General features: G+C 43.7%; 1 protein-coding gene across 1 annotated transcript; it reads right to left on the minus strand.

Moving 5' to 3' along the window:
• Window positions 1-3,221: 3,221 nt before the first annotated feature.
• FAM124B (family with sequence similarity 124 member B) lies at window positions 3,222-11,790 on the minus strand. The gene is made up of 2 exons (XM_059703327.1): window positions 10,793-11,790; window positions 3,222-6,472 (listed from the first exon to the last, which is right to left on the minus strand). The coding sequence occupies exons 1-2, from the start codon at window positions 11,522-11,524 to the stop codon at window positions 5,831-5,833; spliced, it is 1,374 nt and encodes a 457-aa protein (XP_059559310.1). The 5' UTR covers window positions 11,525-11,790; the 3' UTR covers window positions 3,222-5,830.
• Between the last annotated feature and the right edge of the window lie 6,385 nt (window positions 11,791-18,175).

Genomic DNA, 18,175 nt, shown 5'->3' on the forward strand with positions numbered 1-18,175 from the left:
TGCCCAAGGCAGGAGAGGTGCAGATGGAATGTGTTTCAGGTGGGCTCTGCCTCCCACTGAAACGCCTATGGGGAAATTTCCTGAACATACATTAATTTTAAAATCCCCCCTTTTCCTCTCTCAGGATGAAGCAGAACAAGCACAGTTTGGAGATTACCCCCAGTGACTTGATTGTGTCACGATAGTGCCCACTGAGGTCAGACTGGTTCAGGGAGAAAAACAAGGGAAGTATTTACACACCTCATTAAAAAGTCCTGTTGAAATTCAGTCACACTTAGTTTTGCGACTTAGACCAAAGCAGAGAAAATTCCAAGATGTGAATATTATCCCGTGAGAGGGATATAAAAAGGACCGTGACTTACAATGGATGTTAACTCGAATCAACCATGATCCATGCCTGCGGGAATTCAAACACCCTTGTGATGAGAGCAGCAGCATCATGTCTGCTGTGACCGTCTCCTGTGGCTTCATCTCTTGAAGACAAAATTGGACCCTTTGATGTGAGGTTCACTGGCTGAGGCTCTGGGAGCCTGGACAAGGTCCTGGACATAAAGGAAAGAGATGCCGGCATCTGGTGGCCAGGACATGCTTGTGGAGTGGATGAGGGAGGCCAAACCTTGGAGTGAGGTTCAGAGAGCACAGCAGCAGGGACTATGAGAGAGAGGTGCAGCAATACACTAAAAGGATAGACGAAATGAGGAGGGAACTGTTGCAAGCTGAGATAGGACTGCAGTCAACAGGCGATGGAGGAAAACTGCACACCTGGGAAATGGGGGAAAGGCTAATGAAACGAGGGGCTGGCAGAAGGAGACTGGCACTTAGGACAGACGGAAATGATAGGATTCATTTATGTTATGGAATGAATGTGTCTTCCCAGATTCATATGTTGAAGCCTTAACTAACCCCCAGGGTGATGGTCTTCAGAGGTGGGGGCTTTGGAAGGTAATTAGGTCATGAGGATGGAGCCCTTGTGAATGGGATTAGTGCCCTTATAAGAGGTACAACAGAGCACTCTCTCTCTCTCTCTCTCTCTCTCTCTCTCTCTCTCTCTCTCTCTCTCCATAGCAAGAAGATGGCCTCTTACAAGACAGGAAGAGAGCTCTCACCAGAACTCGACCATGTGAGCACCTAGATCTTGGACTTCCTAGCCCCTGGAACTGTGAGAAAAATAAATGTCTGCTGTTAGAACCACCCAGCCTGTGGTATCTGCTTATGGCAGGCACACACACCCCTCCCCCCGCCCAGTACAACAGCTTCTTCTGGCATCTAGAAAATGGAAGCCTCATCTGTGTCCCCTTGCTGTGTATCCACTGAACAAAATCTTTGTAAATTTTTTTACTGTGGAACATCTACTCTGGTCCTGGTGCTGGGCTAAGGGCTGGAAGCTGGGGTTGCTCCAATAGGATGTCATCTAGTCAGCTCCCCCGTGACAGGCATTTCAACCTCATACCTAAGCAGGTCTGGGGCAGACAGAACAAGTGGGGGCAGAAAGGAAACCAGGGTGATATGCCAGGCACACAGTGTGGAGATGCTGTGGGCACATGCTGAAGCTGAGCTCTCCCTCCCTGCACCCCACTTCGAGGGGGCAGGGTTGGATAGTGGTTAGGGATACAAACTCCAGCCAGACAGCCTGGGTTCTAAGCCCAGCCATGACACTTACTCATTGAGCAGTTCTGGTTAGGATCTTGATCTCTCTGTGCCTCCGTTTTCTCAGCTGTAAAATGGGGGTAATCATAGCACCCACCTCACAGGATTGACGTAAAGATTGAAATACAAGAGCACCTTGCATGTAGCAGGCGCTGCCCAGGCCAGCCATTATGGTCAGTTCAGATTTGGAAATACTGTTCCTCTTTAGAATTATTATCTTTAAAAGAAACATCTCAGAAACATATCTGGTCAACATGGAATTTGTAAAAATAATACATTTCTTCTCATGCTAAGCAGAGACCTCATCAAGATTCTCTGGAATAACTACACTTTTAAAATAATATACTTGAAAATAAAGTTTAACAGGATGAAATTCTTAACATAAATCCTAATTATGTGCTCACTGGAGCCACAATGTCTTTTGTTTTGCTATCACATACCATAGCCAATCGTTAAAATTGTTCCAGAACCATCTCAGACCTCAGAGAATGGTTTAGTAGGCGTGAAAAGAGAAAGTGTGGAGGGAGGCCAACTTGTTTCTAAGGGATGTTGGGTTAGTGTCCCAGATCAGAACCCGGGGGATAACCTGGAAATGGGAGAATTTCTTCAGAGAAGGGTCTCTTGTTCCTTGGTCTTTCAGAGCTTAGCCAAGGGGCCTGTTTAGAAGCTGCAGCTACATGTCAGCCCCTGAGGAACCCTGGGAGAGGCTGGAAAGGCAAAGTGTTTTTTAAAACGGGGAAGAATGAAGAGTATCAAATTCATGCACACACATAAAAAAAAGGAGGAGAGAGAAGAGGGGGGAAGGGAGGGAAAGAAATGGAAAGAGAAGGAAAAGAGAAAAAAACAAACATGAGGTCTTAGAAGATACAAGAAAGGGAGACAGAAGTCAGTTATTTCAGGCATTCCTGTTTTTATAACTTGACATGAAATTTAGAAGGTTCTCATCAATAGAACATGGGGGTCTGTGCTTGTGGTTCCTCCATCTTCCTCGGGAGGAAGAAAGGGTCTCCCCCTCTCCCACACTTCTCTCCATTACTGTCTGTGCCATCAGCATCTCCAAGCCTAACTGGATGCAGTGAGCAGATTTGGGGGAGTGGTGGAGGGACCAGGACCCCTGGACAAAGTCCCATCAGAACAGAGAGTGGATAGGGTACAGCTGAGGTATGGTCTATGTCCCTTCCTAAGTCAAGGTGTGTGCACCCCAAATCCCCTGATCTACTTCCCCCAACTAACAAATGCTGTCACATGTTTAGCAATGTCTAAATAATGCTTGCAAAAAAAGTGTGAAACACTATTAATAAGGTTAAAAATAGCCAAGCAACTGCAATGCAACCCTTATAAGAAAAAAATAAAATAATCTGATCAACAGGAGTCACTCGGATTTTAAAAGTGATACATTTTACATTTTAGGGAATACAGTATCATTATAGTGTAGAGTCTGATTTGATAAATTAGATTAAGTTAGTGTATAGTTAACCTCTTTCGTATAACCTCTTTTGAGCTTTAAAACCTACTTGAATTCTATCTATAATTCTCTTCTTCAGTAGATGAAAATAAATGGCACACATACTAATACTATTAGAAAAGTTTCTTTTATTTGTAATCATTATATCACTATATTTTTATTGTATCATTGATTTTACTAAAACCTATTTCAAAAAATCCTTTGTTGCGATGACATTTTAAAAGTGTGGGTCTGAAGGACCATGTACTAATACCATTTTGCATATTCATAATGCTTGGCAATATCCAAATGCTTTCATATACATAATCTTGATTCTTCTAACAACCTTTCCTTACTATAGATAAGGAAACAGGGGATCAAAGAGGCTGACAGTTCAAGGTCTCATAAATAGTAAATTTTAAAGCTTGAAACCAAAATCTGGGCCTCTCCCAACTCACCCACTGGTATTTTCAACCTATCATGTTGTAAATTGGATTCCTACGTTGAGCAGAATAGAGCAGGTGATATTTGAAGAGTGTTTTATTTTACAAGTCAATTTTATAAGGTACTCATTCAAATTTTGCAATATTCTTATGATTTCCATGCACTTATATTCTTACCCATGTATTATGTTAAAGAAATTTAGGCAACCTGTTAAAGGTGGGAATGAAATGTCAGAACGCCCCCCTGCTGGGCTTTTCAAAGAAGCTCAACAGTTCAACTTAAATAAGACTTTCATTTTTTAAATGTTATTATAGAAAACCATACCAAAGTTAAGTTCTTCACCCACTTTTTAAGATCTACCTTTAATCTGAGGGGGAGAAAAAAATGAGAATGAGAATATATTGATGTTGTAACGACCCCAAAAAATCAATTTAGAAGTCATGTCTTTGTCCATTAGCAACTGTCATTCGTTTGGACCCAGGGCTGGGCAGAGCACCCCGAACTCAGCCCAGTCTTGCTGCCATAAGAATCGTCCTTCGGTCTGAGCACACCCTTCTCCCCAGTTGGGTGGACTAAGTAGCCAGGTCTCCCAAAGACCCAGCTAATCAGCATTTGAAGTCTTATGTGACATCTGTCTTGGAGAAGGAAGTTCATAAAATAGAATACCTTTATCGAGCTGTGGTACATATTCTACAATGGAATATCATTAGGCCATAAAAAAGAATGACATCTTACCATTTACAACAACATGGTTAGACCTGGAGAGTATTATGCTATGTGAAATAAATCAGCCAGAGAAAGACAAATGCCCTATGATTTCACTTATATGTGGAATCAAAAGAACAATATAAACAAATAAAACAGAAACAGATTCCTAGATGCAGAGAACAGACTGAGGATTGCCAGAGGTGAGAGGGTTTTGGGAACTGGGTGAAAAGGTGAAGATATTAAAAAGTGCCAATTGGTAATTAAAAAATAGTAACAGGGATATAAAGTAAAACATAGGGAATGTAGTCAATAATATTGCAATAACTATGCATGGTGCCAGGCGGGTACTGGAAATATTGGGGAACACTTCGTAAAGTATATGATTGTCTAACCACTATGTTGTATACCTGAAATTAATACAAAATAATATTAACTATAAACTGTAATTGAAAAATAAAATACATATATATAATAAAAAAGAATAACCTTATAACTTAACTAAAACACACAGACCTTAGACTTTTTAAAATGTGGTATAGACCCAACTGAAAAAAGAAATGCAGCGCATGAGCAATTGAGAATTTGTCTATTATGATTATAATTGCAATGCATAATCTGCCCAGTCTCCATCTGCAGGTTGTGAATGCTTTCCACAGCCTGGTGCAGCAACTGTGAGAATGAATTATGGAAAAAGTTCTTAGAGGAATAAATTTGGACTTCAATATATTCTTGAGTTGACAGGATGGATTTATCAAACTGGTGGAACCATAATCACTTTTGATTTGATGGCCACAGAATGTATGTATACCATATATCAATGTCTGATTCAAACTTAGGTGCCTAGTAAATATTTGTTGAATGAATGAATATTGCAAAGGAATTTAGGAATTCAAACATGGCCAGATGAACCCAAGTCCTGCTCCAATAACCCAACCAATGCTCTGTGGCGATCTCGAATCACCCAGTCATGTGACATTCCTCTCTGGGTAGTAGCGAGAGCCTCTGGTCCCACCGGAGTAGTGCAGAAACAAGTGAGAAATGGAGGAGCAGGAAACCTTAGCTTTCATTTTTAACCTGATTTTTTTTTGGCTTCCAGTGCTTCTGCTCATTAAACAGAAAAACAATTAATTATTCCTAATTTTCAAAACACTTTGCATGTTAACTCATTCCAGATGCAAACAACTTAAATCCCTAGAGGGTATGTGGTGAACAGGGCCTAGTTATAAAAGGAGGTCACATAAAAATTAAAACACTAAAGAATAAATAGCCCATGCTGTCCAGGGGGATGAGCTATGCAACCCCAATAAAAATTAAAACCAAATTACATACACTAATCAACATTGCAAAACACATTCAACTCATTTCCATACAATGCAATTATCCTGATAGGTGCTGGGTTAGTGTGTCTATGACCATGACCATGCCTGCAAACAACCGCTTACAACACCATTAGACTTTGAACAAATAAAAGTAATACAGACCTGTGCATGGCTAGCATACAGGCCCCCTCAGATGAACAAGAAAGAGTGCTCCATTTCTGGAACATTGTATTTGATCTTGTATCTTAGAAAACCACATTGCGTTATACTATATAAAGAATTCTTCTTCTCCTTCTTTTTCTTCACCCTGAACTGGCAGATGAAGACATTTCGAGATTATCTTCCTTGCATCAAGGTCCCTTTGGCCAGCAAGTGACAAAGGATGGATGCTTTCCTTCAAGTTTTTGTTGTTTTTGGAGGCAGTTGCCCTTAAGGAGGAGGCTGATGGTGGCTGGCTGGTCTGCAGATCCCTCGGAAACCTGCTCAGAAACGATTTCCTGGGTTCAGAGTTGACCACAGTGCGCCCTGTGTCGACATTGGTCTCTGCCTCCAGCTTCTCAAAGGCATTTTCCCAACCAAAGACCTTCATTCTGGCCCCGGGTTCAAGGTGGGAAGAACACAGAGGCAGTTGGGCATCTGTAGCTGGGCTGCTGACCTGGGATGAGCAGCCAGGGCTTCTCCACAAGGTGCCACGAGAGCTGTCTGATGCTGGGCTCCCACTGGACTCAGGAAATTCCAGAGAAGCCGCTTTGAACCTCCTGCCCCGGCTCCTTCGCCTTCTCAGCTCTAGGGTCCTCCTTGTGGAGACCGGGGTCACCCTGGATCCCTGGGGAAGCATGTCAGCCTCGGGGTTGCCATTCAGAAAGGAAAGCTCGCTGTTCCTAACACCAAGACCTGGATTCGATTGGATCTACCGGACAGAGTAAAGATGAACAAATGTAACCAATGTTATCTGGTCACTACATGCTAAGAATAGACTGTTCTAGTCACCCTCTGCCAGGCCATGCCCATAACCGACATTCAGTAAGTCGGGTGAATTGAATAGAAGCAATAAACACAATCCTTCAAAATGCTATGCTGCCATCTTTGACATCATATCTACCTTTGTATTTGATCCAATGAAGTCTTTTCTTCTGGGAATGGAGACAGGCCTGGTTATTTCCATATTCAGAAATCGCTCGGGGTTGGTATTAGTCTGCCCAACCTGGTGGAGGAAATCCATCCTCATTTGGGTAAATACCAGCAAGTACAATTGCTGGATCTTATGGTAAGAGTGTGTTTACTTTTGTACAAAAGTGACAAACTATATTCTAAAGTGATTGTGCTATTTTGCATTCCCACCAGCAGTGAATAATAGTTTCAATTACTCCTCATCCTCACCAGCATTTGGTGTTGATGGTTTCTTTAAGGGTTCATTTTCTAATTGATTATCTTTAAGTGCATGGTATGAATATTTAACAGATGTTAACTTCTGAGTCCAAATTTTCAACAGCCAAACAATAAATGTGTCTGTGATATTTGAAGGAAAAGTACTCAGTTATCTCATTTTTTCCTTTTTTATTTTTCAGAAGTAAAAATGGGCAAATCTGTAAGTTTGTTTCTTGGGGATTTCATGTAATTTTTTTTAACAACCATGAACAAAAAGAGAAGCCTGCGTGCGTTAGTTCCCCTAACCCCCTAAGCAGTTTCAGAACAGAATAAAATTGGTCTTGAAGCCACAACCAGCACCAAGATATCTCAGGGCGTTCAGGAAGTGCCTGCCTGAGCCAGATTGGAAGCCACTGTGTCCTGCTGAGCCAGCCCAGTGCCTCCCTCTTCTCAGCTCTGCTCATGCATCCCATGGCCCCTCTACTGGGCCTTATCGTCTTAAAATGCTCCACCTCTGAAAGGCTCAATTTCAACCTAGCACTCTCAGGCCATCTCTGACCTTCAGCTCAGTTCTCCAACTACATCTGCTCTTGAATATCAATACCTCCTTCTCTTTCTCTTCTAAATTTTCTGCTTCCTGTCCATCTATCCTTTCTCAGTGTCCATTGAAGGAGGCTTTCCCTCTGTTAGCTTGTTAGTTCTTCAATGCTAACCTGGGCCCTCTTCTCTTCTCACTCTACACACTCTCCCATGGCAATCCCTTTAACACCCATGTCTTCATGATTATCTAAATGACAAAGGCTCCCAACAGTATAACTACAGCTCAGATCTGTCTCTTAAGCTTCATACCTATCTACCCAAGGCCCCAGCTCCTCAAACTCCACATTTCAAAATTGATGTCACCTCCCTCCTCACACTAAATCTGTCCCATTTACTCTTTTTCTTGTCTCAGACGATGACAACATTAGCCCATGTTACCCAGGGGAGAGCATCATCTTCCCTTTTCTATCCCCAATGTCACCGTTCCCGTGGACTCTACCTTCCAAAGATCCCTCAGATCCTCTCCATGCCCACTGCCATTAACCCTAAGGCTGTCATCATCTCTCATCTGAATCACTGCAACAGCCATCTGAAGGGATTCCCCATGGATGCTCTTACCTCCCTCTAATCCAAGCAGGTCAAACTCACGACCAGCAGGCTGCACACCTCATTTAAATAATCCCTTCCCCACTTCACCACCAGAGGAGTTTGAAACAGTTGTGATCATGTCACCCTCCTGCTTTAAGGGCTTCGTACTCTTCTTGAGATTAAGTCTCAGCCCTTTAGGGTGGCCTACCCGCACTCATCACAGTCTGCCCCTTCTTACTCCAGCCTGATAATTCACCACTTCCTGCCTTTCAAGCTCCACCGATCAAACTTGAACTTCTTTCAATTTGTTGGACATTGTTTGTTCTTTCCTAATGCCAGAGTTTGTGTATATTATTCCCTCTGTCTGAGATATGTCTCCTCTAATCTTTTCTCCTAAAAACGCCTACTCATTGTCAACTCCAAGCTTACACATCATTTTCTCTTGGAAGCCTTCTTGATATCACTGAATCTGAGTTAGATGCCCCTAAATGTTGGCTCTGCCATTTATTACTTTGAGGACTTCAGGCAAATTACCTAATCTTCCTGTGCCCTTGTTTCCTCATCTATAAAATGAGATAACTAAGTGTCAGTGTCACAGGGTTTTTGAGAGGATTAAGTGATAATAGTGCCTGGGGCATAGTAGTGTTAAATATGAGTTGGGTATACAATCGTAATTAATACTATTGCTACCTCTCCTACCAGCCTATACTTTCCATATCATATAACACACTGTTTTGCACTTGCCTGCTTACTTCTCTGGATATTCCTCCAGACTTGGATGTCTAGAGGTGAGGGATTGTATATGTCTTCATCACTGTATTTCCAGTACTTGGCACAGTGCCTAGCACATGGTAAACAACCACTAGATATCTGTTGGATAAATAAATAAAGCTGAACCCCCAAAATGTAAAATTTTGCACATAGAAATGTAGAACCTATAAATTAGGCCCCTAATTATTTGACATTAGGTATTTTAATTATCAAGAAAATTAAAAGTTATTTTATCACATGGCTGGCCATTTCTGCAATCTTTTTAAGAGTAGGAAATGTCAACTTTCTTTTTAAAAGAAAATTCTAAACTCCTTAGACCATGTGGCAAAAGTGAGTACAACATTATTAAAACAGAAATGCAGATGTGTGCAGTTGGAATGAGGCATTTTTAGAAGAAACAATGCTGAGTGGTGGAGATATATCCCTTGAGGGAGAACAAAGCGCCTCCTGCCAAAATAAATAAATTGAAACGCACTTGTAAAAATTCTGATCATTTAGACCCCATCTTTCTAAGGAATGCTTGTAAAATGTTACAAATTGAGAGCTAGCTTTTATCAGGTTTCAGGGAACAGTAGCAACTATCTCGATGAACAGGAAGATCACCTGTCACTCTACTGATTCTAAACACTTCAGAAACAAGAAAATATACATCACTGAAAAATGATTAAGCTTTTAAGGGGCAGACTGACATCATCCAGGGAAAATAATATTGTCTTTTACTGAATGTGGTTCCAAGAGATAGCAAAAAGGATTTCTCCAAATGGAGGAGGGAGAAATAGCAAGGAAATGAGTTATAGAGATAGTAAGCAGCCCCCACACAGTGCCAGGCTTGCTTACTTAAGAGCTGAAACCTGTTTCTTTCAATTAACTGATTATTTTAACTGATTAACCCAAACCACTGATATTACCCTGCTATCCTATGGCAGCCTTCAGAGAAATGCCCACCCGTGTTCTTCCAAGGCAGCATAAGCCAAACTATTGAAAGTGAGAGCGTGGGAATGGGAAAAGAGAGAGAAAGAGAGAGAGAGAGAGAGAGAGAGAGAGAGAGAGAGAGAGAGAGAGAGAGAGACTAGGTGTGGGGTAGATTAGGGACAGGGATGGAGAATGGAAAGAAAATGGAGCAAGACAAAGAGAGAGGAACAGAGTCCGAGTGAGTGCAGTTGAGAGACTTAGAAATGAGAAAGCAGACTTCAAGAAATGCTATAGAAGAAGAAAATGAATTACTTATTTCATGAAAGACTATGTTCCTTTATTTTAATGGCGAAAAAGGACATAAGGATGAACTTAGCTCCATGTCTGTTGATAAAATGAAAAGAAATGCATGCTTGTTTACAGCAATCCAGCTTCTGGAATATACATACTTTCTGAAGAGACAAACTTGTTTCCTGAGAACAAGCAGTTGATCAGCAAATGGTTCAGAAGCAGCTGTCTGTCCAGAGTCTGAACTTGCTTATCTGTCCCATGAGGGGGATTTTACAAGATCAGTGACTCTCAACACCACTACATGCTACATATTAGAATCATCTGAGGAGCTTTTTAAGAAATGCCCAGGCCTGGGTGCCCCTGGAGATTCTGATCTTACTGTCCTGGGAATTCTTTTTAACATATTTATTGATTTTTTATAGAGAGGAAGGGAGAGGGATAGAGAGTTAGAAACATCGATGAGAGAGAAACATCCATCAGCTGCCTCCTGCATACCCCCTACTGGGGATATGCCCGCAACCAAGGTACATGCCCTTGACCGGAATCGAACCTGGGACCCTTCAGTCCGAAGGCCAGCGCTCTATCCACTGAGCCAAACCCGTTAGGGCATGTCCTGGTAATTTTATAAAGCTCCCCAGGGGTTCTGAGACACAACCTAGGCTGAGAACCCCACATTCAATCATCTCTCAGGCCCACCTTGAATGTAAAATCACACCATCCCATGTGTGTCTACCAGGTCACAGAGGCAAAACAGAGATACCTGAAGCAGAATCTTGTTGCCATCGTAGTCCTGCGTTTGCCACCTGGTGCGGCTGATGGGGACGCACGGATGCGGGAGGAGAGGCACTAACTGGCCAATCTCTTGGACCTTAAACTGCAGCACCGACGACTCTTTGGGGTCCACAGACATTCCGAGGGGCAGCTGCTTCAGGGACAGCTGCAGGGCGAAGCTCTCGGTGGCGTAGAGCACGAAGAAACAGAAGTTGCTCTTCTGCGGGGTGGCTTCCCTCTGCAGGATCATCTCATAGAGGCTGATGGCGTCTTCGTAGTTATCAAAGGTGCAGTAGAGCGTCACCCGCAGGACCTCGGTGCCGCAGTGCACCTGCCTCACGCCCCAGACGGGCATGTGGTTGTCCAGAGTGTAGAACTCCTGACCGGCGAGACTGTAGGGACACGGGCTGCCCTGCAGGCTCAGGCCGGGGTAGCACTGCCAGGGCCACTGCCGCAGCGAGTGGAGAACTCCAAGCAGCCGCTCCTCTCCGCGGCTGTGGTGCAGGAAGAGCAGAACAGACATCCCTGGGAACCGGGACCGCTTGGGGTGGCACTTGTCATAGTTTTTCACGGCACTGACCCGCTCTGACACCATAAAGAGACGGACCTCTGGGCAAAGACAGCCCAGGAGCTGGTCCAGAGCTTGCTGCAGGAGCGCACCCTGTCCAGAGCTGGCCAGCAGGTGGACAGTCATGGCCGGGGGCTCTTGGGTCTTGTCCATCCTGGATTGCGGGAGGATGACAACGCGTGGAGGATGTCCCAGCTTCTGAAATGAACGAAGGGGAGGGCGGTTCTCAGCCGGGAAGCCTTCAGCTACTCAGCACAAAGCTCTTCCCTGTGGTCCTGGCTGCTGGTGCTCCCACGCGAGAGAAGCTGCACAAATCCGGGCACCGCAGCCTCCACGCCACCCGGCAGCAGGGAGGGTGATGTCATCCAGCTCGTGCGTCACTACCCGCCTGTGTCGGGCTTTTTCAGGCACTCCCAGGTTTTCTATTTGACCTAAAAGCCTGCTGTCCTGAGAAACACCCGCCTGGGTGGTTCTTACAGACACTCAGTAAAGGAAATGGCCCGGCAGAAAGGAACCTGAGTCCCTCTGTTAGACTGATAGCAATCTGTTTAGTTGAAAAGATATCCATTTTATGGGCCCACAATGGGCTCTGATTTCCTCCTCACAGCTATCTCTCCTGTTTACAGTAGCCTGCCAGGCCACCTGAACACAATGACCGCTTTCAGACAATTCTCCAAACTTGTCCCCTTGCCAGGATTTTCCCCCCATTGTTGTGTGTGTGTGTGTGTGTGTGTGTGTGTGTATGTGTGTGTGTGTGTGTTTTAACAATTGATGCTAGGGCATTGAAGACAAGATGTTTTATCTAAATACTTTTGTCTGTTCACTGAGTAATTTGCTCTACAGCGCAGTCTGAGTGTATGTACTTAGTCTCTCTTAGTCACGCCAATTCCTTAGAAAGCATGGGAGCTTTCCAATGTCAATCATAACACAGGAATTGTTCATATTTATTGAGGATCTGCTAGGCACCAGTCATAAACTGTCCTAAGACTACATACAATGATTTAACCCTCCAGCAAACCTACAAAGACGGGACTGTTATCTCTAAATTACTGATGAAGAAAGTGAGACACAAAGAAATTTAAATAACTTGCCCAAGGTCTCACAGCTAAGAATTGACTGAGGGAAGATTTGACCTGAGGAACTGAGAGGTCCCCTGTGAACCAGAGAGGAGGGTCCTTTCTGGACCCTGGAAGTCCTGGCCTGGATTTTCTTCCTGAGGCTAAGGAAAGGATAACAGGGCCAGTTCTGGTTGAGGTCAGGCAGATCCCAGATACTCCGTGGCTGTTGAATCTTCAAGTGACTAATCTTCAATAAGAATATCAAGATTTAAACACAACAGCCACCCTAATGTTCTCTCAATTTCCACTTGGAAATCATTTCCTATTCTGAAAGCTGTGCTCTGAAAAGGTATGGGCAAGCACATTTTTCTAAACATAATTCCTAATGTAAGCAATGCATTAATGCCTATAAGGGAACATAGAGTGACTTAATGTTTTCTAAATTAAAAAGCACTTTTGTGATGAAAAGTATAACTTTCATTTTATCTATGTAAATTCATTTAATAGTATAATAACCAAACTTAACATCAAATATTGTTGTCCGTGGAAAGGAATTATTCTATTCAGATTTCCTTTCTAAATCTAACCTATACTTCTAATCATTTGTTTACTGATTAAGTCCTACCCTTTTGCATAGGAAAAATCATTACAGATTTTTGTTAAGGCATTACTGTTTTCAAGCATTTTGTGTGTGTGTGTGTGTGTGTGTGTGTGTGTGTGTGTGTGTTAACATCTTAATTTATGTTGCACATTGGCGTCTGAAGGCAATACCTTTCTCATCCCTCATGGAGACGACTGTACTTGGGCCCCGTCAGCTTCAGACGTGGCTATGGAAACAGCTTTTACAATTCTGGAAACTACTCTAAAGATTCGAGGAGAAAAATTACACCCCTGAGACAAAGATATTAACTCACAACCTCTTGTACAAAGCAAGCGTTTAAGCCCGTATACAGAAAAATCTTTTACTTCTTGATGTTGTTTTAATCTTCCATCCAGTTTTTCCCCATGAGGTTGTCATTCCTATCGGGATTAAAAAAAATTTATTAATCTGATGGCAGGCAAAGTGCCAAGAAAAAGGGAGGAGAGGACAGGGAGAAAGGGGGTACCACCAGTCTCCTTTCTGGCTGGCTGACTCTGCAGTGATTTCTCCAGGAACAATCTGATATATGGACCCTTGGGATAGCTGCCTCCACCCCTTCCACCCACCCCACGCCCAGATTCTCAGCTGCGCCTCAGATTCCATGGCGGGAGCTCGTTGGTTCTACAAGCCACTTCTGTTGAAGGCATGGACATCTGAGGGCAAGTTATCATATTTGACTCCCAGCTCCTGGGACAGCTGACACTCAATTTTCTACCTTCTTTGTCTTAAACTCGGCAATGATGCTCAGGTACCTGTGAGTCTCCAGCTCCTGGACCGCAGGTGGTTGGTCAACTCCTTGGGCAAAGTGGAGGAGCTCGTGACAGATGGTACACGGAAATCTAAGCAATCAGCTAGTTTTGAGGGTTTATGGGAACCCGTGGACGTCCATGGGGATTTGTCTCTGCTGCAAACTTCACAAATACAATGGGAGGCATTAGAACCCTGGGTCCCACTGCCACCCCGAGACAACTTGGAGTTTCTTTCTTTCTTTATAAAATGGGCTTATTTGCCTCAGATGTTGAGAGCGAGGCACTGTGTCGGGAGCTGAGAATAGATCATCACCATGTCCCACTTCAGAGGACAACCTCAACTGATGTCATCAGTGCTGTGATAAAGGTCGCTGCAGGATGCCATGAAGGTTCCTAGGAAGAGTCACTGACCCGGGTGAGAGGGTCAAGGAAACCTCCAGAGGAGGAGATGCTATGTGACGTCCTGAAAAGTGAGGAGGAAGGAGGCAGCCAGGTGAGGGGCTTGGGATGGGGAAGAAGGAGGGACTCCAAGGAAAGAAACCTGATGGGGACCAGCCACATCTGAAGAAAAGTGTAGGGCTGGTGACCCCCACTTTCACCACAAGATGGCTGGAGGGTGGAGACAATGAAGAAGGAAGGTGGTAAGATGTAGGAAAGGCAGCCAGGCCTCCCAAGTCACCCTAAAGGGAACAGAACCACAGAAGAGTTGGCTTAAAAAAGGAAGTAATCCTTTGAGGAAACACAAACACAGTGATATAGGGAATGTCAGTCAATGCTAGCTGGTTGGATGTGAGCAGAAACTGCAGTGATGGATCCGGGAGGCCTCACCGGGTGGTAATTATAGGAGCCTGGTGAGGCTGCTATCAGTCACCAAATAGAGAACACTGGAGAAAGAGAACAGCCGGGAGTGAGGATGAGGGGTGCAGTTGGGCTGTAGAGTACAGATGCCTGTGGGACATCTGACTAGAGATGTCTAGTAGCCACTTAACCTGGAACTTAGAGGGGAGCGTCAGACTGGAGAACTGGGGCCGGGGTGTCATGAGTCTCCAGGTAACCATGGGCATGCATGTGATGAGCCAGGTGGAGACTACACGAGGAGGACAGAACAGGTAAGAGGATGGGACTCTGTGGTGCCCAGTTTAAAGGACAAGCGATGTGTAAGTGGCATCCAGGGAGAATCAGAGCATGCCTGTGCCATCCGGACCCTGTGTCGGTGTTGTGTAGTAGATTACAAGGATTTCAGGAAGTAGCCTTGGCTGCGCAGGCATCTTCACTCAGTTTGAGAACAACGTGTGTGACTCACTCTACCTCCTCAGTAAAGCAAACAGCAGAAGCACCTCAGGGCCAATCAAACCTCTGCTTTCCTTTTCCTTGTTTCCAAAGCAACCTTCACTCTGCTTCCTTGATACTCAGTTGCTCGCCAGGGGCTAGGTATTACAGAACTTAAGGCCATAACTAGAGAAAAAGCGTTGAGATGGGATCGTTTCGTACTTAATTTTCAACTCCTGATAGCAGCCTACAAACCCTGTATCTGCAGAGTAGGCACTGGACAGGCCTGTAGCAAAAAAGGAATCTTGGCGTCTCTTATGGGATAAGAATCCCAGGAGGCTAAGGGACTTTCCCACTGTCACAGAGCTGGTTATTGGCAGAGCCTGGATTTCTGGTTTTAAACCACGTTTCCCCACCACTCTTAAGAGAAGTAATGCACAGCAGCTCTATTCAGCTGAGAGCCATTCAAGCTCAGGACACACAGCCAGCACATAAAAAGGAGAAAGGGAGACCCAGGAGTGGGCATTACACATGCCCTAGATACCTCTGGTTAATGTGTTTCCCCATCCTAGGCATTCCTGCCCCAAAGTCATTTCTGTCCTCAACTTTCATCATGGCAGCCCTTCTCCCACGCCCTTACCCCCCTACCCCCCCCCCCCCCACCCCCACACACATACACCTATACTCTTGAGTCAAAACTCCTGGCTTCTCAGGGGAGTTCTGGCAGACACAGCATCAGGCACACAATGGAAGCTATGCGCCCCCATCCTCTCTGGGCTCCTCCCAGGGCAGAGGCGTGAGGAAGTGGCCACTGCAAGCCCCTCCTCCATGCTGCTGTGGCTCTTAGCTGAAAGCTTCTCTCCTGGTCCCCCAGAGGGTACCTCCTGCCCAACCCCAAACAATGCTCTCAGGTTCCTATTAATGGGCCATCTGTTTCCCCCTTTTCCAGGACAATGCCGTCCAGGAGCAGCTTGCAAGCTGATACCTTGCATTGTCACAGGTGCCACAAAAGGCCTGTTTCCTCCTGCTCTTTGTTGTGGTCTTCTACTGTGACCATCATTTCCCAGGCACTGACCAGTCACAGATCTCCCCTGAGCCACCTCAGTAACTGTGAAAGGACTTTAGTTCCATCATCTTCACTGAAGATAAAAAAGGAGCAAGGGTAATAACTGACCTGACTCTCGCCATGGATCAAATGAGCTAAAATACTCCAGAAGCCTTCCAAGCTCTCAAGCACTCTACTAGCATAATCATCTCAACATGAAAGATTTTACATCTAATATTGTTTTAACAACACTAGATTAAAAAACTAGTGTACATGATTTTAATAGGATACTGTGTAGCTATAACAGCAATGAAAGAACATTAGAGAAGTAGATCAACACTCTCTAATAAGGTTGAAGATGTGCGTGCCCTACACTTCAGCATTTCCCCTCCCAGGTATATTCTCTGGAGAAATTTTCTCACATACACACAAAATAAGGCAGATTCAAGAATCTTTTATAGTTGTGTTATGGAAAGAACAGAAGAAAGGTGGGGGTGGAGGGAGTAGAGAGGGAACCACCTAAATGCACACTGTTAGAAGAATGGATAATTAATTATATTTTCTTGCAGACTATGCTACATCAACAAAAATAAATGAACCCGAACTACCCATTTCAGTTTGAATGAATCTCATTCAAGCATAAAGTTGAACGGGGGGAAAAAACAAGTTGCAGAAAATGCACAGAATCATGCCATTTTTATAAAATTTGGAAGTATACGAAGTCTTTCCTTTGGTTATGGGTATAGACCTAAAGAGTCAAAGAATCAATAAATGCAAGGGAATGCGAAATGCCCAACTCAAGAGTTACCTCTTCTCTGGGGAGGGGCTTTGGTCAATGTATTCATTATCTTTATTTAATAAGCTGGGCAGTGGGTACATGAGTGCTCACTGTATTGTTTTTAGACCTTTATGAAGTATTTCATAATCATTTTAATGAGGGAGATCATAGCTCTGGTATGGTGTTAAACAAAACAAAGGCAGATGATTCTATTTTTCTATAAGAACTATATCTATGCATGTGTGCATGACTGGCAACATAGGGAAAATCCTGGGAGGACATAACCCAAGCTTTAGCAATAGTGTGTCAATAGTAGACACCTCTGGGAGATGCACTTATAAGGTATAGGAGCAATTTCATTTCTGATTCCATATATTTCTGCACTATTATTACAAATATCATATATTATTTTTATAATTAAATAACAAATAATACATGAGCCAATTCAAATAATACATGAACTACAGCCTTCCAATCCATTCTTTCAACGGATGTTTATTAAATACCTACTATGTCTTTCAGGCACTGGGCTGGATGTAGCAGATACCATGACTAAGAAAATTTAATATTGCCCTGTTCTCGTGGAGCTCATGTCAGGATGGGTGACATGGACAGTAATCAAATGATCACCCAATGAAATGTAAAATGGCACCTATGTTAAAAGTTTCAGACAGGTGGTACATAGGGTTTGACCTACTCAGGGGGTGAGACAGGCCTTCTCGGCAGAAGGTAGTTGTGATCTTTGAAAATGAGCAGAAGTTATGTGGAAAGTGATAAATATTCTAAGAAGAAGAACCAGTGATGCAAAGACCCAGTGGCAGCCAAGAGCATGGAGGCAGGAAAGACTGGCTTATGAAACTAGTGGTACTGGGCTAAGATAAGAAATTCTACAAAAACAGCAGGTTTGGCTGACAGGTGTTTGATATATGGGCTCTGGAAAAATGTCATATAATGCAGAATGCTCCTAGCAACCCAGAGAAGAAACCAATCCAGTCACTGGTCATGTGATAATAATTGCTGATACTTATTGAGCACATACTTTTGTGGCAGGCACTGTTCTAAACATTGATGTATATTAACTAACTAATCTTCGTGGTAACCTTATGAGGTAGGTACTATGATTATGCCCATTTTACAGATGAGAAACAGATGGAGAAAACTGGAAGCATAGAAACTAGTCACATGACATCTATGACATGTAAAGCCACAATAACCTTTCACTATTTGGAAAATGTGTTTTTTGTTAGTTAGAATACAAAACTATA

The sequence above is a fragment of the Myotis daubentonii genome, chromosome 7 (genome assembly GCF_963259705.1).
Source record: "Myotis daubentonii chromosome 7, mMyoDau2.1, whole genome shotgun sequence".
In the NCBI taxonomy this organism is placed as follows: domain Eukaryota; kingdom Metazoa; phylum Chordata; class Mammalia; order Chiroptera; family Vespertilionidae; genus Myotis; species Myotis daubentonii.